At 38.7% G+C, this 15,871-nt stretch overlaps 1 protein-coding gene across 3 annotated transcripts in view; it reads right to left on the reverse strand.

Annotated features, from left to right (window-relative positions):
* Positions 1-764: 764 nt before the first annotated feature.
* The window catches only part of LOC148005630 (uncharacterized), a 30,456-nt gene continuing 15,349 nt past the window's right edge, over positions 765-15,871 (reverse strand). For all 3 annotated transcript variants that reach the window (XR_015620104.1, XM_087551469.1, XM_087551470.1), the window contains 2 exons: positions 7,815-7,875; positions 765-1,179 (listed from right to left, as the gene is read on the reverse strand). Coding sequence is in view for 2 of the 3 variants with exons in the window: in XM_087551469.1 (XP_087407595.1) it covers positions 966-1,179; positions 7,815-7,875 (275 nt within the window). In the remaining variant the exon portion in view is untranslated. The remainder of the gene's footprint in view (positions 1,180-7,814; positions 7,876-15,871) is intronic.

Below are 15,871 nucleotides of genomic sequence, written 5' to 3' on the forward strand. Positions count from 1 at the left end.
AAGGCAAGGGGGTGGTAGGAGGGTTTGAGGTTGGAAAGGGAAAGGAGGAATAATATAATTATACTTTAATTAAAAAATAGAAAAACTCAGCCAAACCCTCCCATCAACCCACCCATAATTTAATCAATCAATCAATCAATCAATCAATCAATCAATCAGGATAAAACATCCAGGGCTTGACAAAGTTTGGAGCTAAAATGTGGTTTAAAAACAATCCCAGTCACATAATTTTCTAAACTGTCCCGTGTGGAAATGTGGGTCACTGGGATCCTCTGTGCTTTCACAGGTGAGTGGTTGTCGACCTCTGGGCAGATGGCTTTTTCCTGGAACTTTTACTTGCAAATGATTGCAGGAAATTTATTTCTGGTTGACCCCTGCTTCCTTCTTTCCATTTGAGCATGTTTGCCAATCAGTAAATTTTTGTCCCTCTATAGATTGTATGTTCTCTATTAAATGATGCAATACGCAGGCATTTTCCCTCCCTGTTCCAACGGAAACTCCTTTGTTAAAGCAGGAGGGGAGCACAGCCTGTCCTTTTTGGCTCAAGGAGGAAGAACAATTGCACACCCAAGTAAATTTCCTCAGACTTTCGCACTCTCAAACACTGATGGGTGCTCTCTCCTTTAGTAAGATGGACGTTTTCTGATCCTGCCAGCAGTTTGATAGTACTTGACTCTGTTTGTGTACTTACCAGGGATCTCAGCAGATTGGGGCAGTATTGGCCAAGCTGAAAGAGACCCTGGAATTCCAATAACACAGGCTGCTTACTTTGCCCATTCTGTGTTTATTTTTTGTCTTTCGTTTGATTAGATTAAGTTTCCTTTATTTAGACTTCAGCAAGAACAACAGACATAAAGAAATTTAGGGGATTTGAAACTTAATTTGAAAAGACAGTCAATTAAATCACTACCATAAAAATATCAGATCACATATAGAGGCTTATTCACCCCATGAGCTAAACGGCCCTAACGAGAGCCCAGGTTTACTGTGTTCACTGGGCAACTGGTATGGAAATTCAAGGGAGACGCTGCGCTCTGATTCCCTGCTTGGCACAGCTCATGTTCAGTGTCAGGCTCTGGCATGGTAGTGTGTTTGACATTGGCTGGGGATGAATTTTCCCAGTCAGCCTTACTCTTGCATGAGTTTCTGTTGACTGGGCATGTGACTTTGTACTTTTCTCTGCAAGAGAAGAACAAGAGAAAAACACAAAAGAACACCATGTAATAACATGAATTACTTGCAGGATTCCATCTGGTCCATTGTTTGAGGATGTTCAACCCTTAGTGATGTCCTGAAGCAAAGGCCATTCTTGTGTTTTAGGAGCAGCTAGTGAGGGAGGCAGAGGTTTCAGATTTATCTGATGTGTGATTCTGTCATGATGATAACACCTTATCTTCCAAGTATCTCTTTTTACGTTTTCCTACAGATCTTCCCTTGCTTTTTTTTTACTCTATATTAAGCTTTTTATTGATTCTTTGAGAACATCGTACAATGTATTTTAAACATATTTACCCCTCCCCTAACTGCTCCAAACCAACCTGTCTTCCCTTCCCTACCCACTCAACTGTGTTCTAAAATACCTATTAACTTAGATTTGGGTTGCCCTATACTTTTGTGTATATGGTCATCTGGTGGACCCCGCCTAGAATGGCTCAAGGTGCAAGCAGTTCTTTATCTAATTACTCATCCCTCATCACTCTTCATCTGGACTGATATAGCCAAGTTCTAAAAAGTCTTCTTATTCCAGTTCCTAAGGCGTGTCTTAGACTATAAGTACTCAGGTATTCAAACACTGTCACGTCATGTCATACAGGATCTCCAAGGACTGGTTCCACATATGCAGCACTCAGATCTTTCTACTCTGCTGCTTTAGCCCACCTACTGATTCATTCTCTTCCTGTCAGATACAAGCAAGTCAACACAGAGCTGCCACACTTGTCCAAACATCCCAGTGGCAGCCTTTGCACTCTGTATTCCTCAGGGTCTTTTACACTTAGATTGCACGTGTTTCTTACCGGTCACTCTAGTTAGACCTCTTGTATGAAATATTTATTTATACTCAGAGTTTTTTTTAAAAATCCCCACCCTCTTGTAATATTTGTTTATCAAAACTAGTAAGACTTCGGAAATGGATATGTTCAAAATACATTTTATTGGAATTCTTTGAAGAAACTTCTTGCATACCTTTATAATTATTTATTAAGTTTAGACATGGGGCATATATCCAACTTTGTCATTGATGTTCTTTATAAAGATTTTTAAAAATTAAGTTTTAACAGATATCTCCCTTCAGGGCCCACATCTGTCACTCTTCTTTCTTGATTTCGTAATACAATTAAAATATTTATTTACTTACTTGAGACAAGACCTTGCAGTGTAGCCCTGGCTGACCTTGATACAGAGACCATTGAACTTGCAATGATCTTTTAGATTCTGCTTCCTTTGATTATTTTAACATTATATCTTATTTATATAAGATCTTAACATGTTGATGTACGTCCCCATAATGCTTGATTTTCTATACAATGTTATATCATTTGAAATCTGAACCCATTATGAAACATTGATACCACCTCTTGTAGAACCACAATGTTTTAAAGTCTATGTAAACTTAAGAAGTTGTATCAAATAAGACAAGGGTTACAGTGATGAAAGATGCAGTCAGTTAATAGTTTACAAAATCCTATTTTCCGCAGCTTAAGAACAAAGAAACCAGACACTTCAGATTTTTCACATAAAAAGCTGATATTTAAATATTCAATTCCTTTAGTTTAAAAAAGTCATTATCTTTCTTCTTGGCTGTGATATCACCTTTTGGATGAGATCCTGGTCTATACATACACATTTAGAAGGGCATTTGCAGTTTTAATAGCACTGAGGGCAAAATGAGTTCTTTTACATATATGAAAGGGCTTCAAACTGTGTATTAACTAAATCTATAGCTGTTAGTGAAGCTAATAAATGCAGAATGCTAGTAGCCCCAAGGTGATCAAAAATGAATCAATAATTGGTTAGCCTTTTATATTTCATGCCATGTTCTCACCCTGTATGCTCAGCCATTGCCACCAAGCAATTGACCAAACAGACTTGCTATAATACAAACATGGAAATTATGTATTTTATTGCACTAGCCTCTGGGATCTGGAAACCCACTCACTGGAGATGCTATGGGATGGAGCTAGCTGTATGTGGAAAAAGATAATTTTGTTTCCTTGCAATACCTATAGTCTGGCTATCATCTATCTAGGTACTTACAAGAAAGCATATCCAGTCAAGCATTAGCATGAGATGATCTCAGATATTTTCCAGTGGATGAGACTGAAAACCAGAAAATGACCAGCACCATGGTTTGCAAACAGCAGAAGCTCAACTTAAAACTATTGTTTCTCATCTTGTGGGTGTAGAGTCATAACTGAGACAGCCTTCCTGTTACATTGCACAGAGAGGACCTCAGAAGAATGAAAGAGAAGGGGTCGGGAAAGTATTATTTTCAGTTCAAAAGCATGAAGTGAGTCACAGGAACTGGGAACTAGTGAGCTCCAATTTCAGAGTTTGGTCTAGGGGCATAAGGAGCCAGCAGCTGGGAGTGTGTATCAAAAATATCCCTTGCTGGGGCAAAATAAAGAAGCTGACAGAGATTTTAAATATTCTAGGGAGGCATTTCACTTTGGCTCTTGTTAAAAATTATCAAGTGATGTTAGTTTGATTGGAAAGAAAAACCTTTCAAATTTTCTATGGATTTTCCCACCAATGGTTAAATTTTTTGAGTGTATTAAATTTCCCCTGCCAACATGTCTTACATGGTAAGTGATGTTTAAAAAGACCATACATTCTGAGATATCTCTGTAAGCCGAGAGTGAAAAGGTGGTGAGGATTGTTTTGGCCATTTATACCAACAGTAACTGGACTCTTTGGACCCTACAGAAATGGGTCCCTGTGACTAATTTAAAGGTTCAATGTTCTCTCCAGCCACGTTTTTCACTGTGTAGAGGAGGAAGAAACTTCCAGAAATAAATATCGCTCTGGTCTATTTTTGTTCTTCCTGATGATCATGAAAACCTAAAATATTTATTAAAATTCTAGATACAAGACTTTGGTTTATTTGTTTTTTTGATATTAGGGCAAGACCTTAGATCTGAACAATGTCTAAAATTGAGATATTGTGCTGAAAACGTAGATAAGGATGTTCATTCTCTCTGTGTCTCTGCCTCTGCCTCTGGTTCTCTGTATCTGTCTTCTCTGTCTGTGTCTGTGTCTGTGTCTCTGCCTCTGCCTCTGCCTCTGGTTCTCTGTCTTCTCTGTCTATGTCTATGTCTGGGTCTGGGTCTGTGTCTGTGTCTGTGTCTGTGTCTGTGTCTCTGCCTCTGCCTCTGCCTCTGGTTCTCTGTATCTGTCTTCTCTGTCTGTGTCTATGTCTGGGTCTGGGTCTGTGTCTGTGTCTCTGCCTCTGCCTCTGGTTCTCTGTATCTGTCTTCTCTGTCTGTGTCTATGTCTGGGTCTGTGTCTGTGTCTCTCTGCCTCTGCCTCTGCCTCTGTCTCTGTCTCTGTCTCTGTCTCTGTCTCTGTCTCTGTCTCTCTCTCTCTCTCATCCTGTGTGGTTTACCACAAACAAGCAGTTGCTGGGCCTTGTAAAGTATGTATCTAGGACAGACTCAAAGCCTTTATTTTCCTTCCAGTAGACAGTGTGTGTTGTCATGCTATATTCTAAAAATTCTGTTTTGGATAGTTTTAAGATAGCTGTTAGTTCTCTGTCCTGTGTTGTATTTTACAGCACTTTTTTTTCCATTACACAACTATCTTTTTACACACTTTGCTTTAGTTTATGCCTATAGCTGCATCTCTGAGAGTCATTGTTTTTACAATATAGTTTACCAAGACCTCAAATTCTTCACAACAATTATCACAGGATGGAACACATTCCTCCAAGGGTCAATTTAAAAGGTTTCTCTTTTAGCATGTTATCTATCATCTATATTTGCTCATTTGTCATAAATCATTTGGAATTCAGCATTGCTGCTATAATCCAGTTTTTCTCAGAATTCTTCAACCTTCCTGTCCTGGTTAATGTTAGAGTTTTCTTCTATAATTTTGTTGAAGATATTTACTGGCCCTTTAAGTTGGGAGTCTTCACTCTCTTATATATTATCCTTAGGTTTGATTTTCTCATTGTCTCATTGTGTCCTGGATTTCCTGGATGTTTTGGGCTAGGAGCTCTTTGCGTTTTACATTATCTTTGATGGTTGTGTTGATGTTTTCAATGGTATATTCTGCCCCTGAGATTCTCACTTCTATTTCTTGTATTCTGTTGGTGATGCTTGCATCTATGACTCCTGATCTCTTCCCTAAGTTTTCTATATCCTGAACTAAAAAATATCATCCTGAGTGAGGTAACCCAATCACAGAAAACCACACATAGCATGCACTCACTGATAAGTGGATATTGGCCCAAAAGCTCAAATTACCTAAGATGCAATCTAAGAAGAAGAAAGACCAAAATGTGGATGTTTCACTCCTTCTTAAAAGGGGGAACAAAAATATCCATAGGAGGGGATATGGAGGCAAAGTTTAGAGCAGAGACTGAAGGAATGGCTTGTCAAAGCCTGCTCCACATGTGTCCTGTATGTATACAGACCCCAAAACTAGTTAAGATTGATGAAGCTAAGAAGGGCATGCTGATAGGAATATAGATCTCTCCTGAGAGACACATCCAGAGCATGTAATACAGAGGTGAATGCTAGCAGCAAACCACTGAACTGAGAACGAGACCCCCGTTGAAGGAATCTTAGAAAGGACTGAAAGAGCTGGAAGGGGCTTGAGACCCCATATGAACAACAATGCCAACCAACCAGAGCTTCCAGGGACTAAACCACTACTGAAAGACTATACATGGACTGACCTTGTTGGGCACCAGTGGAAGGAGAAGCCCTTGGTCCTGCCTAAGTTGGACCCCCCCCCCCCAGGGCAGGGGAATGACAGGGGGCTGTTAAGGGGGGTTGGATGTGGTGGAGGGGAACACCCTTATGGGGGAGTGGATGGAGGCTTATGGACAGGAAACTGGGAAAGGGAATAACATTTGAAATATAAATAAAGAAATATATCCAATAAAAAAAGGAAAAAAGAGTTTTAATTTTAAGGCAAGAAGCACTCACTGTATTAGAAGCAAGATGAAAGTCAACTAGATTTCGAGACTCCCAAAAGAGTTCCCTCATTCATATATACTTTGATGGAGTTAAGAGAAGGAAAAAGCCAGAGGCTCTGTCTAATCCACTCTTCTACAGTCATCTTCCAGGGGCATTCATGGAGCAGTTAACAGCAGGAGGACTCATGCGCACACTTTACTGTCTTGCTCTTGACCTCAGCCCCGATTCAATCCCTAACTAACTCTGCTGGTTGATTGTAAGTTTGGAAAGAATAACATCATCTTAGGATAGTTCTTTTAATAGAGAAGACAGCATTGTACTGTATAGAGTTATAGGACTGAGAATGTTCCTGAACCTATCTTGCCCTGTCATCTTCCCTTCTCTCCAAAGACTTTCAAGAAGTTTCTGTCCTTTAAATCAGAGGACTGCACCTCTGATGAAGCTGTGTGTTAATCTAAATCCCCTTAGCTATCAAAGGAGCCCCCTGAAGCCTGATTTCTCATCTCTGCATATCATATGTTAACATTCCTTTGTTCACCTGAGATCTTTCTTAATGCTTTCAGACTGTAACAATGGTATTTTCTCCTCCTTTGCTGTCTGTATTGTGTCATTCACTCGTTGATTTTTGCTCAATGCCAAAGTATGGGCTTTCCTTTTCCTTAGTCTGAGATCTTGTGAGATAGACAAGCTGAAAGTTTAGGGTTATTAAATCCTTACTCTTTCATTCAGGTCAGACAAATACAGCAGGGATATCCTTGTAGGCATAATTTTATTAAGCATTGGATAAAGATTATCCATGTATTTTTCAAATGCTGCCCCCATATCGGATTGCAATCCAAATATGGCATTGTAATGCTTATTCTAAGTATCTCCTACCTGAATTTGGTTTTAAACATTACTTCCTCTTTATTCTGACTTGTCAATAAAGCTGATTAGCCAATGGCTGAGCAGAAGAGAAAATAGGGCTGGATTTCCAATCTCAGCCAGAAGAAGTAGAGGGGAGGTAGGGAGAGGATTCGCTAAGAGGAGACAGGGATCTAGAAGACACCATGGGGACACACCTGGAACAGAGAGAGCCAGCCCAATACTAAAATTCAAGTGTCTTGGGGATTTTGGCTGGGAAGTAGCCATAATAGTTTCGAGAAATAGAATAGATTAATAGCTGCTCATCTACTGTGCCATGAAGCCTATTAAATAAATCTTATAGTCTCTGTCTCACTTATTCGGGAGCTAGCTGGGATGGAGAAAAGATTATCACTCTTAAAAAACACTAACATTTGGCACCCATTATCACTTAAAATTGCAGTAACATGTGCTATTTACAGCAGTATTGAGAATGAATTAGAATGGAAGTGATTTTTCACTGTTTTTTATGAGGTTCAAATTGTTCTAATTTTGTCTTTGAAACCTTGCCTATCACTAAAATTTAACTATGTATCTACAGGTGGTCTGGCAGTACTTTGAATGAAAATAATGTTGAAATCAGGCAACATTACTTATTTCCTCCCATTTGCTATTTCTTCATTTCCTGTAAAGATCATTGAAGAATGGCAATCAAATTATACGCATAGCCACACAAAAAGGCAAGAATAATTACTTTATCAAGATGTCTCCCCTGATTATAAAATAATTGCCCAACTCCTCTTTAAATGCAGTTATTAAGTTGTAGCTTACATGTGGCTTTGTAGTAGATATAGTAGAAACAGGAGTACAAAGGCTCTGCCCTGCTTCTTCCCTGAAAAAGAAAACATATAATGAAATGTTATTGGTTAGGTATTAATACCTTGATTCCCAATGTGGGTGTGGGTACCATTCCGGTGATGTCTAAGTCCTGGCTAAAATGGAACATGTATCTGCCACTAGTCATAACTGAAAACCATAGTCAGAACTTGCTTAGTCACTTTTGGATCCTCTTGAGGAAAAGCGGCAACAGATGAGTTTCAGATCAAGTAAAAAACTAAAAAGAAAAAAAATATAACAATCTTTTTGATTTGTTTTCCTCCCATATATTTTGATGGAGAATTTAGAAGAGCTCAAACTCCTGAACTTCATAGCAGGTGCTGGCACAGAAATATCTAAGAGAAGTTCACCATCTTTTTACTTCAGGCATAGGTTGAGAAAACAAAACTCTGTAAGATGGAGATTTGTGAAAGTAAAAACAACAAACAAACAAACAAACAACCCAACTCATGTTCTAGCTCCAAGCTAATCTCAATCTTACACTTAACTACCATGAAGTCACCTAAATCTTCAAAGGAAAATTATAAATTTTTGGTCCAGTCAGTAACTCCCTATGTTCCAAAGAACATTATTTTTCTCTCCTCGAGTCTACTGTCTCCACTCCTAAGGCAAACTCTATTTGGAAGAACTTAGTATTGGAAAGAAGTCAAGACTCCAGTAGAGGACCAGAGGAAAGGTACTATAGTATGTGTGTGGGGAAAAATGGAGAAACAGAAATGGGAAAACTGGAGAAAGAAACCCCTAAATATGAACACGAAATCTCAGGCTGTTCTTCAGTCTGAATAAGGGTTGAGGAAAGTTGGTCTACTTCATCATGAGAAAGGCATGGTCCTGGAAGCACGTGTGGGGATCAGTGCCAAGAGCACTAATGAGACTGTAAACACACACAAAATCCAGTCTATAGAAGGTGATTTGATAGAGTATGACTCTAACCACACACACTGCAAGTCAACTTTCTCTAGAGGCTTGTCACAGTACCCAGCCTCAAAGCCTATTTGTCAAAACCATCAATTCATAATTACTTAACATCCAACCATCTAGGAAAAATACAAAGTACTTTAGGAAGTACACAGTACCTAGCCTCAAAGCCTATTTGTCAAAACCATCAATGCAAAGTTACTTAACATCCAACCATCTAGGAAAAATACAAAGTACTTTAGGAAGAAAAAAATATTGAAAAAGTACCAACATTTGCAACATCTCCAATGGTAAGAAAATATAATAGGGTCCATTAAGCAGCTGTGACAGCTTTGGAGTAAAAGTGAGCTCAGTGAATGCAGAGAAGAAGTTGTTAGCTAAGGAGTGAACAGTAAAAAAGAACTAAAGGAAAATTGGTATTGAAAATAAAACAAATGAGTCTGCACCAGGGTGTAGGCCTGGGAGGTTTAAGATAAAACATTGACTCGGGCCATCCACGTTTCACTAATGCCAAAGCTTTTACTGAGGTTTACAGAATATATACCACAAGCCCACTGGGTAGAGAAATCCAGGAAGCACAGTGGAAAAACAGGTTTATGCCCTCAGGAACAAAGAAACAGGACCGAAAAACAGGAACCGATTTAACAGTGTTATCGCTCAGGTGTACCAACCAGTTGTACCACCCAGGGCAAACGGAAAGGTCAGTTCGTTCCTTTGTTAGGAACAAAAGGTTTCCACATGCATTAGCAAGGCTCAGCAGGGGTCAAACACTGTTGGGGCCCAGGAGGGTCAGGCCCAGGAGAACAGATTCCACTGCAGAAAACAGCAGAGTAGTAACCATGGAAGAGGCAGATAGCCTCAGGACAGACCCATAGAAATGTTCACAATCTGAACAAGCAAGGAAAACACACACACACACACACACACACACACACACACACACACACACACACACACACACAGGACCAATAGTCAGACTGAACATCTTGTTATAAAAGTGGTATGATACAGAAAAATATGACTGTAAACTTTCCAACTTTGTTGAAAGATGTGCAAATATACCAGCTCAAGAAAACCAGAAATCTGAACACGATAAATGCAAAGAAAGTCATTCTGGGGCTTTCAAGTCAAATGCTGAAAACTTCCAACGTGGAGAAAGAAGCAGTATACCACACATGAAGCAATACTTGGAATGACTTCGTGAACCTCATCAGAAACCACAGACAGAGGAGAACTGAAAAAAAAAATCTGTCAATCTACATTTCTATGTCAAGTAAAAACATCCTTTAGGAAGAAGTGACAACATTCATCTGTTTCCAGCTACAAAGCCTGACAATAAAATGTATGAAAATTTAAGAATAAAGAATGGGAAACATAGTAATTACTGCTACAAACATTACTACCTTTTTTTTTCTTAGATTTTTTAAGTACTAATCCTAGCCTAAGGCAAACATGGGATATCAAATATTAGGGCTGTCAGTGTACACAAACACAGTGTGTACATCAACCTCAATGTTTTGTGTGGTTGTTTTGTAACATCTCTACACTCTGTTTGAAGTGGTAAATTTCCCCAAGTAGGTGATAAAAAGCTAAGTATTTTGTAATCCCTTGGGCAATCCCTGAAAAGTTAAAACAACAGAAGTAACCAAAATTCAATATATTTAATAAGTGGAGTACTACAAACAAAAAAGAAAAGGGAAATTAAATAATAAAGATAGGGGGTGGAGGATGAGAGGAAAGATAGACCATAATCAGAGTGCAATTGTACATGTATTTATAGTAGGTGCAATACATATACTACCTACGGTATGTAAAAAAATAAATAATCTAAATATCATCAACTTAAAAGTCTAGAAATTTGAAATGCAAAGGCTTAATTCTAATCCTGTTCATATAACTATTTTCATCTTTTATTAAAAATAGATTAATTTCTCACATAAGATACCTGATTACAGTTTCCTCTTCCTCTACTCCATTTCCTACCCACCTCCCTTGCCTTTTTGATATACTCCCTTTCTGTCTCTTGTTGAAAAAGAGCAGGTTTGTAAGTGATAGTAATAAAATATAGCAAAAAGAAATATGAGATAAAGCAAAAAGTGTCACATTGAAATGGAAAAGAACAAACCAAAACAGAAGGGAAATTGCCCAAGAGAAGGCACAAGAATGAGAGACCTACTCATTTGCATACTCAGGAATCCCACAACAACACTAAACTGGAAGTCATATGATAGACACAGAAAACATGGTGAAGACCTGTGCAGGTGCTGTGCATGTTGTCTCAGTCTCTGTGAGCTCATGTTGACTTAGAGGGCCTTGTTCTCCTGGCTCCTTGTTCCCATCTGGCTCTTAGACTTTTACTGCCTCCTCCTCTGTGGGGTTCCCTGAGCCATGAGGGGAGGGATTTGGTGGAAACATCCCATTCAGGACTGAGTGTTCTAATGTCTCTCACTCTGCATAATGTCTGGCTGCAGGTCTCTGCATTTCTTCCCATCTGATGCTGGAAGAAACATCTCCAGCAGTAGCTAAGGAAGGCAGTAATGGTCTATGAGGATAGCAGAATGCCTTTTTGTTGCTACTCTATCCCCCTCTTCATTTAGAACTACTGTTCTATTTGTAGTATTTGCTTCTACAGTAGGGTCTTAGGCTACCTAATCTCTGGTTCTTAGTCACTCAAACAGTGCAGGTTATGGGTTCCAATTCACTGAGTGGGTCTTAAGTCAGATCTGTTATTGGTTGGTTATGCCCACAAACTTTGTGCCACCATTGTCCTGGTGGTCCTCAACCTGTGGATCATGACCCCTTTGTCAAACCTCTTCAAAAAGTATTTACATTACTATTCATTACAGCAGCAAAATTGCAGTTACAAAATGGCAAAGAAAATAATTTTACAGCTGGGGCCACCACTGAAGGAGGAACTGTATTAAAGGCTTGCAGCATTGAAAAGATACAGGCAGGACATGATTGCAGATCTAAGGATTTATGGCTGGCTTGGCATTTATGTTCCTCTTTTGGTAGCGTACAAAGTATCTTCCTGTCCAAGAGAGTCTAGAACATAGGGATGAAAGCTCTACGTAGGCACCAGCTTAACTCTTCTGTTTGGTGAGTTGTGTAGTTGTTGTCTTTAGCAATGGGGCCTTGTTGTCAGATTGTGGAGAACACCCTTTTGATAATCTTAGCACAGATTGCGTTGTTCGGGGGTTTCCATTGAACCCTTTGACCACCAATTCAACTAGATGACATCCAATCCCAGTGCAGAGAGCTTTATTTGGTGGTAGAGAGCTCCCATGACAAAAATTGTCCCAGCAGGGATTGCTTGCTGTATACTCAACTATTATGCAATTAGGGCAAAACAAGTAATAAATGTAAATACGAGCCGTCCTCTGTTGTATTACGTGACTGCCAACAATCCAATGCACAACCCCTTTTTATAATGTGGAAAATGTAGAGGAATCAAGCTAAAGGCAAAGAGTTTAAGGCAATTGGCTTCTGCCTCCTTTATTGACACAGTCAAGATACAATTAGGCAATTAGATCCCTCTATAGATCTAACCCTCCCTAATGCTGACACCCTTCAATACAGTTGCTCATGGTGTAGTAACCCCATGGTTCTCAACCTTCCTAATGATGCAACTGTTTACTACAGTTCCTTGTGTTGAGGTGACCCACAGCTTTGAAATTAATTCATTGCTACTTCATAACTGTAATTTTGCTACTGTTACAAATCATAATGTAAACATCTATTTCCAATGGCCCTAGGCGATCCCTGTCAAAGAGTCATTCAACCGTCCACAACTTACATGTTGAGAGTCACAGATTTAAGTTCTCTGCCAGAAATCTTTCCTTTAGTTGCAAAATCCTCATCTACATACAACAGGTCATTATAAATGTTCTCTTAAGGGAAAAGTACACATATTTGTAAATAGCTTTTATGATGCCTCTGACTCACAGGAAGATTATGAATATGTAGACCATTTCAAGGAACACAACTGCTTTATTGCATACAATCAACCACTTATATAATCCACAATGTTAGTTAGCACATTACCTCATACCACCAGAGATGCTGTGCAGGGGAAGCACATTAAAGGAGATGTGCAAAGTGCAGATGCATCCACAGACCATTTACTGGCTACTCTACTATTTCAGAATTAGTGTTCTGACTTCAGAAGAATGGTATGCAATGTTTGTAGACTAAAAGATTATTAATATTCTGTATATTAATTAATTAATGCTTGAAATTAATATGGTGGCAATTATTCCTTAATCAGCTAGTTGCTCTAATAACCACAGAGAAACTCTTTACTATTTCAAAGCTATGTCTTAGCTAGGCAGAGTTTCAACTAGTTCATCTAGGTTAATCCAATCACCTCTCTCCATCCAGCTACAAGGCTAGTTATACTTTCCAGGCCTAATAGGATATTTCCCTGGCCCAATAGTCCCATCTTCTCCCATGTCTCCTGGTGCAAGGGTTCTCCCCTTCTTCTTTCCAGGGTTCCCTTTTCCACCCCTAGAAGTCCGGCCTTCCACTTCCTGCCCAGCTAACTGGCCATCAGAGTTTTATTAAAGCCAATCAGAGAATACCTTAGATAGATGAGAAAGGACAGAAACAGTTTTATGAACAATGCTGATGACTTAAAAGTGCGATGTTCCAGGTACACTGACTGCCAGGTCATGACTGTACTTTCTCCTACAAGTATTATACTATTTTATATTCTCAATTACACTTCAAAGTATTCTATTTTATTTAATTTGAATACCACATGTCACCCTACTATTAATCGTTGCTAAGTTTCTAAATTAACATGTGCTGATCTTAATAATGTTATGATAACCATGCTCTAAAAATTCTTCTTCTCTTCCTTCATACAAATAATTAGAAATAGAATTGTAGTGAGACACAAGGAACAGAAAATGATTTTATTTGCTTCTGTTTGGGTAAGAGGAAGAAACCAAGATCAGATCTAGAAAATAGTACCATCCTATGCAAAAATCAGACTTTGCCCATATGTCTACTGTGAGGATACTTCTTCAAATTTGTCAAAAAGAAAAAAAAATCCCAAACATGTGAATTGAACTAAAATGTTAAAATATGCCGTTTAGCTGGATTTTGTGGACCAGATTTCCTTTTGTAAATATGTCATGTTATGATCAAAAGAGTTAGATATTAAAACATTTGAAGAGTAAACCAACACTCATAAAATAAATTATACAGTCTTTAAAATTTAATTTAAATTTTTTTGTGTGTGATTTTGAGACAGGGTATCTTTCTGTAGTTCTGGCTGTCCTGAAACACACTCTGTAGACTAGGTTGACATTCAACTCAAAGATTCTTCTGCCTCTAACTCCTGTGTGCTTGGATTAATGGCACACACCACCACCACCCAGACAATTTAATACATTTACCTCTTACCTCTGTCCAAACCCTCCCATGTTCTCTTCCTCCAACTTCTTCCAATATTTCCCCATTCTGAAAATTGTAGCTTTATTATTATTGTTGTTGTTGTTGTTATTAATTAGTATTAGTATTGTTGTTAAATTATATGTTTAAGTATGAACAAATAAATAAGTTACTGAGTTTGTTTTTCTTGTTGAGGATGTATGGTTTCAGGGTTGACTACTTCATATTAGGTAACCAGTAAGGGGGCTTATCTCCAGGAGAGGCAAATTCTTCCTCTCTCAGCAATCATTCATTGCCTATAGTTCTTTGTCTAAGTGTAGGACTCAAGGACTCTTCCACATTGGTATATCTATTAGTATGTCTACTGCTACTCTTCAGGACTTATTTTTACAGTCATTTCTATGAGAGATAGTTTCACAGTAGACTTCCTGATATTATGGCTCATTGATGAAGGATATTGTATGTCCAAAGTATATCTTTAGGATATAAGTTTAAAATTTAGAATGTATTAGGAATTATGCTGGTCTCTCAAAGTGGCATTACTTAGATTCTTATCTAAGACTTATGACCTCATTGGCCCAGGCATCTGGCTAGATCCCTAGTTCCAGACATGCTTGTTCTCCTACTGAGTAGGACTTAAGTTCAATTAGACCGTTGTTGGGTGCCACCAACATGTGAATGCAGCTTACTACACATTTATGGATATCTTGCAATGCTAAACTCTCATTATTGAGGTTCATAGGTGTTGCATCTGTTTAGAATGAATGTTCCCCTCCCTAGGCCATGGGCATAATATTTTCTGGTACTGTGCAAGCTAGATCAAGAAAGAAGGTTTCAGATAACACGTAGATCAAATTGACTGTGTCCTGTATTCTAAGAGTATGGGCTCCTCAGAAACTTTCAAGCTCTGAGAGGCAAACAAGGGCTATGCCCATAGCTTATACTATTTTCAGACTCATTTGGAACACCTTAACTAACCATTCAAAAGGAAGCTTTTTATACCTCGTATTGGGGCTTTTGTTAATCTATGATTCTCTTAGGTGGCAACTGTCAGCCAAACACACACACACACACACACACACACACACACACACACACACACACACACACACACACACACAGAGAGAGAGAGAGAGAGAGAGAGAGAGAGAGAGAGAGAGAGAGAGAGAGTTTCTCTGGCCTCCTTATACTTTATGGATCTTACTCAGTATTCACTTAATAGAACATTTACTAGGCAATCCATTTACCTGCGAATTTCATGATTCCATTTTTCTTTAAAGCTGAATACTCCTGCATTGTTTATCCATGTCCCACTCTTACCCATTTATATGTTCAAGGATATTGTAGGTTGTTTCCCATTCTAACCCCCGTGAATAAGTTGGCAATGAACTTGTCTGAGCAAATATCTATGGAGTAGGATGGTAAGTCCTTTCTGTATATGTGAAGGAGTGGTACAGCTGGATCCTGTGATAGATTCACTTTTACATTCTCAAAAATTCTCCATACTGATTTCTGGTGTGGTTGTACTGTTTTGCATTCCTACCCACTGTGAATGAGGAACCTTTTTCGCCTTCCACCTTGCCAGCATCTGTTGTCAGATTTGGTTCTTGCTGTTGACTTTAGCCATTCTGTCTGAGGCAAAATGAGTCACAAAGCTGTATTAATTTACATTTCCC

Source organism: Rattus norvegicus, chromosome 5 (assembly GCF_021556685.1).
Source record: "Rattus norvegicus strain SHRSP/BbbUtx chromosome 5, alternate assembly SHRSP_T2T, whole genome shotgun sequence".
In the NCBI taxonomy this organism is placed as follows: Eukaryota; Metazoa; Chordata; class Mammalia; order Rodentia; family Muridae; genus Rattus; species Rattus norvegicus.